General features: G+C 31.9%; 1 protein-coding gene across 4 annotated transcripts in view; it reads left to right on the forward strand.

The window, feature by feature from the left end:
* The window catches only part of LOC106460854 (zinc finger protein 608-like), a 158,022-nt gene that overhangs the window by 119,661 nt on the left and 22,147 nt on the right, over positions 1-16,214 (forward strand). For all 4 annotated transcript variants that reach the window (XM_022387655.1, XM_013920598.2, XM_022387656.1 and 1 more), the window contains exon 2: positions 4,888-5,995. In XM_022387655.1, coding sequence (XP_022243363.1) covers positions 4,982-5,995 — 1,014 coding nt within the window. In that variant the 5' untranslated portion in view covers positions 4,888-4,981. The remainder of the gene's footprint in view (positions 1-4,887; positions 5,996-16,214) is intronic.

Consider the following 16,214-nt stretch of genomic DNA (forward strand, 5'->3'; position numbering starts at 1 on the left):
CCCACTTTGTCTATCGAAAGCTTGGTGTTTAACTAGGATCTCAGCTTTTCACCATTATACCTTTCCGTTAGTTAACTTTATAATACTACTTTTATTATTATTACTATTTTATTATACAGTAACATTTTACGATTGGAAATTCCGGTTATATTAGTTTTGTCATTGAGGAAGCCAGTAATGTAGGGATTTTATTCTCCATGTAAAGTCGAGACGGCTTAGTCTGTTATGTGATTATTACCCAAATCAAGTGATATGTCCACTCCCACCCCTGTCTTGTTTGGTTCCCATTTTCATGTTTAGTAGCCAGCATTATATAGTTTTTTTTATTTATCCATACATTTTTGTCTTAATATTTGTTTGTATTCTAAAGTTTTATAAATTTTGCATAAAATAATAATAAAATAGGTAGTCAAAGATCGTGAAGACTGTTTTGCTCTATCAAATGATGATAAAGTTATAGTTACTGCTAGAACTATGTAGGCGCTAGGCCTGTTGAAGAAGGATGATGATGAACGAAATTAAGAAATCTAGGTCCATTCGCCTGTTTTCGACTTTGGGAAAGCGGCATATACACTGGAGATAGAGCGACTATGTCAGGTAGCTCTTCATATCTAGCTTCTGATGTCCTGTAGAGAAGAACTCTCTATCCTATATTCTGTGCTTGTTGTTTGATGTACTGTTTCGTTGAGTTCAGCTATGTCTTTATCATTGTTTAAAACATTGAACTGCGTGAATTATTTCTTGTTATTTTACAAGTTATATTTTAGCTTCTATTGAAACTTCTAACAGTCTGCTGTTACGTCTGAAAAAGAGCATTTCCCGAAACATCACCTAATAATTAGTTTTGACCGTCGATATTTCAGTTATTTGTGTCTATTGGTACTGCCAAAGTGGTTTCAGATAATTTTTACCTGGAAGTCATTTCTAATGTGGTATGATGATGGACAGAAAAGAACAGGTAAAAATCAATTTCACATTTTTTAGAGTAGAAGATATTATTGAAAATTAAATATCATGTACGACTTAACTTTAATATCAAAAATACTTGTTTTAAGCTCATTGTCGGATTTTATCCAAGAGGAAGTCCGACAGGTTGCCTTAGCAACGCATTTCACGCTCTTAGAATCCCTAGATCACGATAGGGAGGAACAAATTTTCATTAATTTAAGTTCCGAAAATGTTCATTATTTATTAAATGCAGAAAATCACCTTAACCATGGAATACAACATACAAACTTCCCTTTCTCTCCTCCAGGCACACAAAGCGAAATCAACGTACATTTCCCTCAACCAACACAATAGCCTTATCACCATACTCTCAAAATCAGATGCTCTTTATGTAATAGCTTAGTTTTTCCACGCTCAACCAATTACCGGGCATGTTACTATAATTCGCAATACCTTTACCATATGATTGGAAGTGACTGATATAAAATTTGCGTAGGCATTTTTAAAGCGAACAACGCCGCTTGAATAAATAATGATAGCTGTATTTCTTTTTTGGGTGGGGATGGGGGGACTTATGTTTATAAATTCATACGATCCAATGAATTCTTCTCGGGGTATTCATCCAACCCCATCCTCATCTGCTACTGAAACTTTAATCTTTGTAGAACTTATATTAAGTTCCTCCTAGAAACATTACCATATTTACTCTCTACAGAAGTATATTATTACGCTTTAGTTTGTACTTTTATTCTTCATGTTTTATATCTAGTTTTTTTTTCCCTGATTGATTCAAACTGAGCAATCAAGCTTACAACGATATTTTGTTTTCAATTAATTTTTTCACGGTTTGAACACGACAATGGCTAAAATAGCAATGTTTGGTAAATGAGCTGCAACCAGATTGCAAGCTTACTGATTTCTTATACGCATTATATCTTTATGTTCGTTCTGTAGTACGTCAGGCCAGAAGTTTGACTTGTTTCGTGATCCCTTGACGTTTTTTTATATATATACCGTATTTTTCGGAATACAAGACACAACGGTGTATAAGACGCGCTCTTATTTTGAAGACAAAGTTTTGGGGAAAAAAAGCTACATTCGCATTTGAAAGATTTGTATTGAACAAAAATTCAATTTGATACTTTAAAAATTACTATATATTGTTCTAAACACAAAAGAGCTCAAAACATCAAAATAAGAAAATACAGTAAATCAAAAAAGGTTTACTGTTATTTAGTTTGGTTCAAAACCTACAAAATCTTCATTGCTTTCACTGTAATTTATTTTTTTTGTTATTTAGGGAGCATTATAAATAGTTATGTTTTTTAAAAGAAAAAAAACTACTATTGTTATAAATAACACATTCAATTGAACTAAACTATGCATGTCTATTTAAATATATTTACACGTGGCTTGTGTATATCGTATAAATACATATATATTATTCATACCTTCGGTGTATAGGACGCAAGCAGATTTTGACATCAAATTTTGGAGTAAAAAAAGTACGTCTTATACACCGAAAAATACGGTACTATTTTGTTTTACGTCATCGTGATTTACAACTTTGGCAAACCGCCAATAATAGTTTCTATATTTTCTTCATATAAAGAAAATGTCTGCATTTATTAACTAGATTATTGGCTGCATTAACACTGTGAAAGATATTGTATCTAACGCGAATATGTCTGATATAGATGGTGTGTTATATGATTGCATAGATACCTTGTGAAGTTTAAAAGCCTTTTTTCCTGAAGAAAGAGTTAGTGGGGGTTTTGTTAGCTATTACTTGGTTATGTGTTTTGTTGTTTGATAGTAAGAGATTGTATTAACTGATTGTATTCTGGTGAAAGTGGGTCAGAGATTAATGACAGTTTACGGTTTGAGTGGACTTATGTGACAAACTTGTTTCAAAACTACTCAGTGAAAATGGGTTAAGCGTGGTTTAAAGACTTAGTACAAAAGAATTAGACGAATATAATTAATCAAGTTTTACAAATAAGCAATGTATGTGTTTTTGAACATTTTACGAAAATTGGATAATAAATTATTAATACAATACATATGTATGCATATATATGTGTGTGTATTGTATTAACGATTTATATGTATATATATATGCTATATTTCGTGAAAAGGTTCAGGTTCATTAGATTTTGAAGAATGTCGGTCGGTCTGATCTAATATGCTGTAAATTTATTAAATCTATCAAATGCGCTGGTTAATTAGGTAAATACCTGCTGGGCATCAGTCGACTAAACTTTGATTAATGTAGTTCAAAAGTAATGAATTATGTTACATAGTGAAACAATTTCTCGAAGTTTGAAATTTAACCTCGTTTTTGAGAATAGGCCTCAATAGTGAATGATCAGAATCAGAGCAGTTAATAAAGCACAATACTTTGTTCAATAAGATTCGCAAAAAAACAACAATACTCAGTTGAATCTTCGATATAACTAATGTTGAATGTTATTCACTAACAGTCAACTCATTTAACTATAAATGTTGAATGTTATTCACTAACAATCAACTTATTTAACTATAAATGTTGAATGTTATTCATTAACAGTCAACTTATTCAACCATAAATGTTGAATGTTATTCATTAACAGTCAACTTATTTAACCATAAATGTTGAATGTTATTCATTAACAGTCAACTTATTTAACCATAAATGTTGAATGTTATTCATTAACAGTCAACTTATTTAACCATAAATGTTGAATGTTATTCACTAACAGTCAACTTATTTAACCATAAATGTTGAATGTTATTCACTAACAGTCAACTTATTTAACCATAAATGTTGAATGTTATTCATTAACAGTCAACTTATTTAACCATAAATGTTGAATGTTATTCATTAACAGTCAACTTATCTAACCATAAATAATGAATGTTATTCACTAACAGTCAACTTATTTAACCATAAATGTTGAATGTTATTCACTAACAGTCAACTTATTTAACCATAAATGTTGAATGTTATTCACTAACAGTCAACTTATTTAATTATAAATGTTGAATGTTATTCACAAACAGTCAACTTATCTAACCATAAATGTTGAATGTTATTCATTAACAGTCAACTTAGTTAACCATAAATGCTTTATTAATTTTTGTGACATTTCACCACGTGCAGTTTCGAAAAAAAAATTTTATCAAGAAAATAGTGTTAAGCTGTGTAAATGTGTGAATGACGTTATTTTAAATTGTTACACAAGTTATCGAACATTCTAACTTAAAAAGAAAAGTATAAGCTTATTTTATGAAATATTTGTGAAATATGTGAAATATTTATTCACACTATGTATAAAACTGAGGAATTACTATTTTAATTTATTTACACATTTCTGAAAGTAGTATTTAGTTTAAATAAGGGAATCAGCTAAGTCGATTACAAAGTAAAAAAAAAGGAAAATGTTTTTTATAAGAGTTTTGCGTAGTTATTTATTATTTGTTTTTCACTGTATAATTTTGGTTTGTAAACTTGTTTTTATCGGGTGTGTTATTCACGATGTGGATTATTACTTGAGGATAATGGCGTTTTACACTAGAAAGTTATTTTCTAGGTTTACTAAGAAGGAAACTATTTCACTTTTCCCACATAATGTATCACGAAAACATTGTATTAGAAGAAGAAAGTTGGCATTCTCGCGTGACAGACATCAAATACTGCTTTCATTGGGTGTTTTAATGGAACATGTTCAAATTCGTTGTTAATATTAGTCGCATATTACTCATTAGGCTTTGTACACATTTTCACTGTTGGTATACAATAACTTTGAAGGAATGTGAATTTAAAGAAAAATATCTAATCAAATTATACTGCACTATACAAGAAGCGTGGTGTCAAATAATATTAGTTAGATATCGATTTTTTTTTTTTTTTACCAAGACTTATAACTGATTTGGCCATGTTTTGTTTTTTGTTCTCAGAAGATCCAAAACTAAAAGTGAACAAGACAACAGTTTCTTATATTTGTGGGATGTATCTTCGCCCTTGCTTTGGATTGTGTGATAAGAGTGGCAAATGAAAGACCAGCCGCTCGATGGCCAGCGAGGGAAGGTGGCAGCGCTCCACCCCACCAAGCCTATATGCTTGGAGAGCGTTAAGAGTGAACTGAAAAATTCTGTTACTGGTACAACCAATGCAACCAATTTTGATGATGACTATAATGAATGGGAGTTAGGAATTGGTGAGCTTATAATAGATTTAGACGCTGATATTGAAAAAAATAACCAAAGAAGCGGTCAGCATTCCCAGTCTAAAGGAAGTGGTATTGTGAGTTCCGTTGGCGCAGTGTCTTTGAACCTTTTGTCCACTCAGGGGATAATTAGTGGAGGCATGTCAAACTGTAAATCACCACGAACAAATTCTGGCGGAAGTAGCGCTGGAAGTTTGTCTATTACTTCTGGAAGAATGGGAAATATGGGTGCCTTAGTTGAACATCAGGCAACTGTCGACAAAGGATTAAAAATGAAGATAAAGCGAAAACACGTTGGCAGCAGATCATCCGAAGCAAAACTTGAAATTGTGCAATCCGACACCAAAACGATCAGTGAAACAGTAGTTTCTTCTGCCAATGGAGTTACTGGACCAGGCTCTTCAGAAGGCAAGTCCAAACACTCTTCCAGCAAAGGCCGGAGTAGTAGTCACAAAGAAAAGAAAGATAAAAATCGAGACAAAGAAAAAAATAAAGCATGTGAAATAAACGGAATTTTTGGAATTACACCAATATCTGCACCATCTTTAAAACTAACTGCCGATAGTATATCATTTTCTTCTTTACCCACACCCACAGTGAGTTTGGGCTTGCCTACTGGGCTAGTGTTGCCTAAAAGTGTAACCGATAATAGTGTTATTCATGATGATATAAAGAGTACAAATGTAACAGGAAGCTGTGCTTCATCTTTATTTAATCACACATCCAAGGTGGACTCGGAATGTTCTTCCTCATGTACAAATAGTTCTGTTGTTTCAGTGCAAGAGGATATTACACATGCCCCATTAAAAAAGAAATTAAAAGTGGAAATGGAAGAAGAGGTAAGTCAAAAGTTAACGTTTTTACTGTACTTGAATTTATTTTATTATGATTTCTGAAAGTTCAAATGCTATAAAAACTTTTAGTCGTTTTTTTCTTTTTATCAGTGGGGTTTCCTTTTTTTTTGTAGATATGATTTTTGTTTGAAATTTGAATTAGTCTATAGAACTAATTATTATTTTCTATTTAAAAGCGGCATGCATTATATGCAGTCAATTATGGAACAAAATAAATACCCCTAATAACGACTTTGAATGTTTCTATAAAACTACCAAACTAATATAAACCTGATAATGATGAACAAACAAATGAAATAACTATGCTTGCCACAATGTAACCGGTTGTAAATATTTTTAAAGATGCCCAAAGTAAAGTGCTTGCCTATAGTTTCTCTTACAAATAATTAATTACCACTGTACGACCATAAGATTTTATAACATAATGTTCGTAGATTTGCAGTAGACGCACATATGTATCTAATATGCATAGAAAATAAATTTCATAACAGTTATCTTAGGTTTTTATGCGCAGACTTAAGTATTTGATTACGATCAATAGAAAGAACAGACTAAAGTTTAAACGAATTCATCCCATATCAGTCTTAAAATTATTAAAAGGTGTAAACTGGTATAAATTATTTAAACAACTAGTTCTTAAATGAATTACATCAATCTAGTAATTAACGGATCGTGTTTAAGAGTAGAAATCACATTTGTTTCAACAGAAAAGCAAGGAGTTTACAAATCTTGAACTTAAATGTTTTTGTATTCGATACACCGTATTGCCCCTAATTAACGTATGTGTATGTTCGTTTTTCATTTCCTTTTTTCCAACTTAAAATGACGGTAATAAAATTGGATTATATGTTGGATTATTATTGCTGTCAAAATTATAGTAATAAAGTGGATTAAGGATAATATGTATTACTATTGCTGTCACACAAGGTAAGCTTTATAAAAATACCGGGGGGGGGGGAGGTATAATTATATAGGAGGCTTTAATTTAGGGGCAATACGATATAACCTTGATGAAGATAAACCGTAACCTCTATTAGTCTTAAGTATTATTATTGGTAGGAGAACATCTTTAACGATACTGTACTTTTTTCTTATTTCCAAGTTTTTATATATTGAGAGTAATTTTTTATATGACTCTCCCTATTTTTGGCACCTCTGCATCTATCTATCTATCCGTATAGTTAGATAGTAAGATGGATACGTACACGTTTAATTTGTGCACCTTACGTATATGTAAAAAAATGTGTTGTTGGACAGTAAGAATTAAAACTTTGTTGACCAAAGGTATATGTGCATTTCTCGTTATCCCCCTCTGTGTATAATATCAAAACACGCCACCCTCTCAATGTAAAAAATACAACTATTTTCATAAACATACACACGTACGCAATTTTTCTTTCTAACCTTAACATTCACATGCATATGTTGCTTTCAATTATTCCCAAATACATTAAATAGTTTTATATCTTTGATCAGTAAAATCCTGAGTTTGTAATTATTTATTCAGAGCAAACATTTTGTTGTTGAACAGTTTGAAAATGATTAGCATTTAAGTTAAGGAACTGGTAAAACAAGTTATAAGTTTTCTAGCAATCACATAATTTTACAGTTGATGTTTTAAAGTTTTAGATTAGAACACTGAAGTGTTTTGTTGTTATGATTCATATAAATTACACGTATGTCCCTCTCTCTATATATTTAAAAATGTGTTTATATGGAAACTTTGATTATTGAAGAAACTTTTTTTGCCATATGTGATGCTACTTTTAAGTCTTTACTTTTCGGAAATGTGAATTTCTACCTTATCCAGATGCTCGTAGAACTTTTTCTAATATTCCAAACACGTATTGGAACTGACTACATGGATTGTGCGTGGTTATTTATTACTGATAAGCTAAGTGATGGTGGTGGTTTCAACTGTATAACATAGATCAGTGAAGAGCAATTCAAAATCAAATCAATACTCCTCAAATCCAAGTCTCGTAAAGATTCAGTTATTGCGTGGTTAAGGATAACTCCATATACTATAAACATAAAAATAAACCGGAGGAAAATCATATCCAGTAGCTGAAATCTGTTAAAAAGTTTGATTTTTAAACTGGGTGTACTAAAACGTATCTTTCTGATCTGATTATTCTCATAATTGATTATTTTCACCCAGCTGCACATTATGTATCGCAACACAGACTAAACGTGGATCTTTTTAGATATTTTTAATTACGAAGAGAAGAAAATTTCTTATTTCAATTTTGATTCTCCTCTCCACCCAGTACAATATATGGGGGACTTGTTATTCCACTCGTGTTTACGTTACTCTATGAAATCAGTGGCGGTTATATTGGAATAATGCAGCTCAGAGATTAAAAATTAACAAATCAATACTTATATTAAAATTTAAAACACTGATTTTATTTGGAGTAATGTAGCCAAGAGATCAAAAATTAATAGATTCAAAAATTAACAAATCAATACTTATTTTAAAATTTAAAACCTTGATTTTATTTGGAATAATGCAGCTTAAATATTAAAATTAATAGATTCAAAAATTAATATACTTATTTTCAAATTTAAAACATTGATTTGATTTTATTTTTTGGTTGCTGCATTTTGTCTTTAAAAGATCGATAACAGTAGTTGAATGGATATTTTATTAGCTGAGGAATGTACATAATTTGTTTTATGATTGTTTTCGAAACATATAAATACCTCAAGGGAATTTTTTTATATTCTTCCAGATTTGCTGTGAGATATTCGTTATGGCCTGTTAGAGCTTACATTTCAAATTATTTATCTTAACATCGAAGCGTTCGTTGACCATAAGCAAAAATAAAGAGTTCCAGCAGCAGGTGTCTGTTTATGTTTTGCCCTTGGCGTTTATTTAACCTTTTTCCTCCCATGAGTAATGAAAAAAAATATGCATATAGTTTCAAAAGCGCCTATTTATTTATGGTAAGTGAAGAAATTAGATGCAAAATTAAAAAATATACATGTAATTATGTGACATTTTCAAATTTAGTACATGTACGAATAATAATATTTGCCCCCCAGTGGCACAGCGGTCTGTGGACTTATATTACTAGTACTCGGGTCTCGATACCCATGGTGGGCCGAGCACAGATAGCACATTTATTTTTGTGCTTAATAACAAACAACAACAACAACTAATATTTTTATATGTATAATTACTTCGGCAGTTGATCCTTATAAACATCCACCGCGTATTAAATTATAGTTTTTCAAGACAACCATTCTTTAAATTGAAATTGAAACTAAGTTAAAACTAGGCTAAGCACGAACCAATACATAAACGTCGTCGATAGTGAAATATAATCATGTTTTTTGTTTCTGTTTTATTTTAAACACTCTAGTATCAATGGTTTTTTCTTTTGAGTTTAAACAAAATGGTTTAGTACACATATTATCAATTTATAAAATATACAAAAAAGATCTAATTTAGAATATTAAAGGTCTCTACCATTCATATGTGAAGCAGTCCTTGTAATTTAATTCTCAAGCGAAGCTTTTCGAGGCCCGCTTATTTGTAGGCCCTTCATTTGAAAAGAAAGTTACTTCCTCAATTTGGTCAATGCCAACGCCATTTCTTTGGAATCCTTTAAATGCTCTGAATAAATAAAACCGTAAAAATATTCTACACTTTTTAATGTATTTATTTATTTATTCTATTTCACTTATTCCTAAGCATTACAAGGAGGTGGCCTGTTGCAACATGTGATTCTAAGATGAGTCTTCTGCACCCTAGTTACCTAAAAATGTGAGCTAAGCCTACTTGTTGTAGTAAGTAACTCGCATTGTCTGAATCACTAAACTCACTATGTCTGTATAAACTCCAAGAACGACCCTTTGTCGAACAAAGTTGTATTCTCTGACGTATCTTATATTTTTAAAAATTGTATTTGTAGGCTCGTTTAACAGTCTGACAGTAACATTCTCTAGAAACTTCAATTATAAACTATTTTTAGAGTTATATTAAAAGCATTCATCAACTATTTGTGAAATACAAAAAAAAGGTTAACATTATCTTAAGGAAACGTGTGCAGAGAATTATAATTTTACATGCCATCACTGCATTCAAATTCTCTGAGAGAACAGTTAGTCCAAAACCTTTGGCTGGACTGAGTCTCTAGAATGTTTACCAGACATTGGTATTGTTCTCTGTAAAATAGTTCGAGTTGCATATATAGTATTTATTTTAACCGCATTTTTTTTAAATATGCCCATACGTGACTAAAGTAGTTACAGTTCATATCCAAGGCTCTAGAATGATTGGAGAACCACTGGCTATCCAGTTAGTTACGTCTTTAGCGAATGTTGGAAATTTGATTATTGTGTTAGAGATGAATGGATAGTTTAGATATGTCAGTTAACAGTTCAAACTAAAGATACAATTTTAATTGCAGTGCACTTCATAACACATTTCTTCTATTAGAAAATCAATTTTGTAATTAAATAAATGTGTTGGATGAGGAAGGGCACGCTAACTACAAAGATGTATGTATATAACTTACGAAGATCCATTTAAACTGATTGTTTTATTGTTCTACCAGCAGCAATACTGCTGTTGTTTAGGTATGTCATATAATTTTACTGCAGAACAAATAGCTTGCAAGGAAATTTTAATTGGAGGAGTTATATATATAACCTTCACACATATATCTTATTACAGGGAAAGAGGGGGATATTATCAAAAGTGTTTTAAATGTTTCTGTTGACGAAAGAAGTGAGTTTTTCATTGTTTTATGTTCCAAGTTTAGCATGATGTTTGTATCTGTTATAACATAAGAACACGTGCATATTTAAAACACTTGAAACTAGAAACTTACTATTTGAAAGCTTGTTCAGTCACTTTACATATAACCTGTACGGGTGTTTTTAATTGAACATAATACTTTTTTTTTATAATACTTCATTAATTTGCTGTTGTATAAGATGTATATCACAGTTGTTATTTTTTTCATAAAACATTAAATCATTGATAGTGAATCATAAAATAGTTTTGTATTTAATGTATCATGTGAATTGGATCATTTTGTATTGAAAAGCTTGAGTTATGAGACCTCCTCCCTATTCTATGCTTTTTTAAATTACAAATTACATTATCTTCCCCCCCCCCCCCCGAGTGAAAAAATATATAAAGACCTAGAATTGTTACTCCCACCTGGAGATATATTGTGCTTTGGTGTCTTTAATTTCGCTGTCATTTCGTCATCATTTGCGCTGGTTATTGGTTAGTTAAAGACTTATGACTTTTTTTTTAAGCAGTCAAATACATGCGTACGGCGCCTTAGGAACTTATTAATTATATAAATGTAATTAAAGAATGGACTCGCTGATACTTTCTAAGGTCCACGTTTTTGCTGAGCGATCAGCTCTCCCAGAAAAAACAGCTTACAAATCTTGGTACATCAAACTTTCGCATTATTGATCCATGGTCTCGTCCCTCATGCAAGGCACGTGCAAGGTGTTATTTTGTCGTCTAGACACCCGTAGAGTCCACTGATACTTTTGTAGGGGGTTCAGCAAAAACAGTATACATATCAGAATGTCAAAACTATTGCTGTTTCGTGTCGTAGAATCATTACAAAAAGCTTTTGTTACGTACTGTTTCCTAAGGCATAAATTTTAACAAGTTGTTTAACAGCATGCTTGTATTGAATCGGTAATTATTAAGACGCACAAGTATAATACATTGCAAATTATAAAAAATAAATATGAAACCTAATAAACATATCCTTCGATTAACCACTCGTCACTGAGTTGTCAATTTTGAGCATTTTTGAATATAGCCATTGTTTTCAACCACCACCTCAGAATTAACTAGGTTACGACAGCGGAAGTCACGTGCCTCTGGTAACACGTCATGAGATTCTCGAAGAATCTTGACTTTTCCTGGCAACTCTAGTGTTTTCTAGGCGGCTTCTTTTTTTGTATATAAGCCCGGCAAATAAAGCGGAGATATAATAGCAGATAGAGAGATATAGAGACAGATAATTGAGTCAAGCGAGCGGTTGTGACTATAAGTAAAATGCGGGAATCGTTGTGAATTATAGCGTGTGTTTAAGCTAAAGTGACTGTGGAAATTCTGTGTATTGCAAAGTTGTATTGAGAAAGAATAAAGTAGTTTTATTTAAGAAAGGACTTGTATCGCTGAAGTTCTTCGGAAAGAATTTTTACGGGAAATTAACAAACGAACAGAATCGTAACAATACAATGAAAACCACTTTCACATGAATTGTGAGTATCCATGTATAATGTATTTATGTATATTTTGAGTAGGAATTAGTTAGGCGAGTGTCTAAAGCTCAGCGATTAATACCTTAAGTATACCTAACTTGGAAGGACCATGTGCTATTTGCCTTGACAACAAATCACACAAGCTGAAGCTGTCTATATCCATTTCCTGATACTTAGCCTGGGTATGTCATGCAGCTCAAACAGGGGTCGCCAAACCGATGTGCAACCGGCAAGTGAAATGATCATGTTACACACAATTATTGTAACCTTATATACTCAGAATTTTGCAGTACGAATGATTGAAATGCATATATCATGGATGTATTGATGATATTCGAGTGTAAAAAATTGCTAATCTTCCCTTAGAACTGTGTACTAACAATTCTTTTAGCACCTTCTAAGTTTTACTAGCAAAACTGCACACTAAGCAAAAATTTACTAGTTTGTTAACGTTGATTTCAAGCTCTGTATTTATAAACTTAGAAACATATATGAACTATTTAAGTAAGTATAGCTGTTATTCATCACTTGTTTGTTAGCATCATCTCCATCTCCGTTATCGACTCTTATTGCTGATTTAGCTTGTTCCTTACAGTTATGTAATAACTTCTATCAGAATAGTTGTTTAACAGCCGAAAACACCGCTAGCAACGAGGGTATCGAACTCATGACCTAGGGAAGAGCAGCCATAAAAGTTTTTTTTTGTGGTTTACCTGTTAGTTATAATTAGGACTGTTTATTATTAATTCTAATTATTACTAAAGAATGTTGCCCAAGAACACCTGACGAGGTTGTGCCTGCTTATATTTACCAAGCACCAAAGCAGAATTGTCACACGTAGCACCTCCATGACAGATACAAAATATAGTGCATGGCAAATTGCAAGCTCTGCACCTGCAAAGTCCAGAATAACAATGTTTGTCAGTGCTGCATGAACACCTTATTAGTTTTAAAATCTCATCTGGTGCTAGGATAATATTATTAACCTACACAATAATCTTTATGTCTCGTCTCGTTTCCGGGCGTGTAATAAACAATTGGAAATTGGATCAATGTCTAGTGAATCTGCGTCCAGAGCACATTTCTATATGGATACCTGCAAATGAGATTGTTTGGCATTCTCCGTGAATGCATCATTTATTGGAGGCATGGTATACTGTGCTTCGGGCATTGTTGTGCACCTTGGAAGACCATAACAAGCCAACATAAATTTTGTTGCTTGTTGAACAAAATCCATCATGGCTGTACTTTTGTTACCTAGGTGACGTAGGGAGTATCCAGACGAACATTGAGCTGTAACGGGAAAGGTAAATTACCTATCCCCTTTAAATTATACACAGTGTGAATGATTTAAATGTTTAACATATATACAAGTTTAACATTTTACAATCATTGAACATATTATAATTCATCGGGTCACAAGAGGTTACTTTAGGTAACTTAGTGTCATATCACCTGATAAAATGGCGATGACTATTACGATAATCAACGTCATCATTTAGTTTCTTGAAATATTTAGTCCGAAGATAGTGAATCTGAAAAAAATAAACTGTAAAACAAAGTAGCGCCAAAAATCTGCACCTGGTTGCCGTACTAAAATATAACTTACTGAAAGATGAGTGGCATTTTTATTCATTCTAACAAGAATATGTTTTAATGTTTATATGATTATAAATAACGTAAAACAAATCCACTTATTTACCCTGTTTATGTTAAAGATACAATTCATTTTTATTTCTACCTTCGAAAATATAAACTAAATAATTAATTAACATAAAGAATTAAATAAATAAATGAAAAACATTGACTAAGACGAAGTGCAATAATAAAGTGGTAATTCTTACCTGTATCACATCAAAGGTATCCCAACTTCATGTATTATAGAACATGTAACAAGAACAAAACAAAGCCATATACACGAAAACTTCTTAAATAGTCTAAATTCGCTCTTATATTAACAGTTTTATTATCGTTTTACGTTATTATACTCACATAGGTTTCTTAACATTTGATCCAGTATTTCAACTTTTATTGCATAAATATTTGATACATTATGAAGTACTGTACGAATAAGTTTTATTTTTGTGGTAAATAATAGGAAAATTCCGGCGTTTTTAATTTAATTTTGTCAATAATAGATTAATATCTTTTTTCAGAAATAACAATGTCAGAATTCAAAATTTTCAAGTAGAATCACAGTTTGCATGACCTTTTTTTTTTATTGTGGCCAAATATGCTAAAATGACTTCTTTTTTTTTTTTGATAATCACTTTATTTGTACATTCGTAAGTATTTTTTGTATATATCAGCACCTTCTCCAGACAATGGAAACATCTGTCGATTTGTTTCTGTTGGCCCCATTAACCTGAACTTCGTGTCAAAATATTGTTATTTCCATTTATTCTAATGAGATATTACTTGAATACAAACTGTGATGGCATGGCCAGGCAGGTGGGTAGGGTACTCGACTCGCAATCTGAGGGTCGCGGGTTCGAATCCCCGTCACTTTAGCCGTGGGGCGTTATATTGTTGCGGTCAATCCCACTATTCGTTTGTAAAAGAGTAGCCCAAGAGTTGACGGTGGCCTTCACTCTAGTCTTACACTGCTAAGTTAGGGACAGCTAGCGCAGATAGTCCTCATGTAGCTTTGCACGAAATACATAACAAACAAACAAACTGTGATACAAATACAAAGTCTGATACAAACTTTTGGACACTGATCTTGCCTGTCCTCCTCTACCCACTTCCTTACGTATTTAATGATCAATACAATAATAGTACTAGAAAATGAAGAGGAACATCTAATTCAACGATATACACGAAACAGTAAACTCTACCAGAAGATATATGAAATATTTTTGCCCTCTCTAGTGATCAAATTGTAGAATGTTAGCGTTTTTAAGTTGGAGTTAACTGAGACACTATTATACGCTTGAACTGTGAAACAGAAGGCTATTTTAATTTCGGTTTTGTAGCTGCTGAAGGAAAATTTTGTATTAGATAAAAATCATTGGAGTGAAAATGCAGCTTTTTAACACCACATTTTTTTCAATAATTTTCATTATAGCTCTGATAGAAAACAACTGTATAAGATTTTGAATATTATGCATTTTGAATCAGACTAATTTTACAACTTAAATATCTCGCAACTTACATTTTTTTCGTAATGTCCTTTGTATCATACCCTTAACTTTAATATTAAATTGTTAAGTAATGCGCCAAATGATAAAAAAAATGTCCTAAAAATAAATTATGTAATTATCTCGAAATATGAAAATGAATTGAAGTACAATGTATCGTGTTCCCAGCAAACGTGAAATCAGGCGATCGATACAGTTAACATGCAAATCTGAATTAATTTACTGCATTTAATATACAAAATTATATAGTGTTTGCAATTAATATCCATGTTGGAATGTATTGCGTTGAATGCCATATAAATTATTATGGTGTATTGCGAATTTCATTTTGAATTTAGATATGTGTTTAATAATTAATTGTTGAAACTATTGACATTTTAGGCACAATAATACAGGAATTGCACGATTGTCTATTTATAGATAGAAAGAAAAAGGCATTTTTTAATGTTCTTGTTTGCCTTTTTAAAGAATTATATCTGACACTATAGGTGCAGAGTGGCCTCTTCCTCGGGTTATTTTAGGAGTTTTAATATAATGTTAAAGGTGCAGATTGGCCTCTTCCTCGGATTATTTTGAAGAGTTGAATATAGAGCTAAAGGTGCAGAGTGGTCTCTTCCTCGGGTTATTTTAGGAGTTTTAATATAATGTTAAAGGTGCAGATTGGCCTCTTCCTCGGATTATTTTGAAGAGTTGAATATAGAGCTAAAGGTGCAGAGTGACCTCTTCCTCGGGTTATTTTGAGGAGTTGAATATAGAGCTAAAGGTGCAGAGTGGTCTCTTCCTCGGGTTATTTTAGGAGTTTTAATATAATG

Source organism: Limulus polyphemus, unplaced genomic scaffold, assembly GCF_000517525.1.
Source record: "Limulus polyphemus unplaced genomic scaffold, Limulus_polyphemus-2.1.2 Scaffold849, whole genome shotgun sequence".
NCBI classification, from domain to species: domain Eukaryota; kingdom Metazoa; phylum Arthropoda; class Merostomata; order Xiphosura; family Limulidae; genus Limulus; species Limulus polyphemus.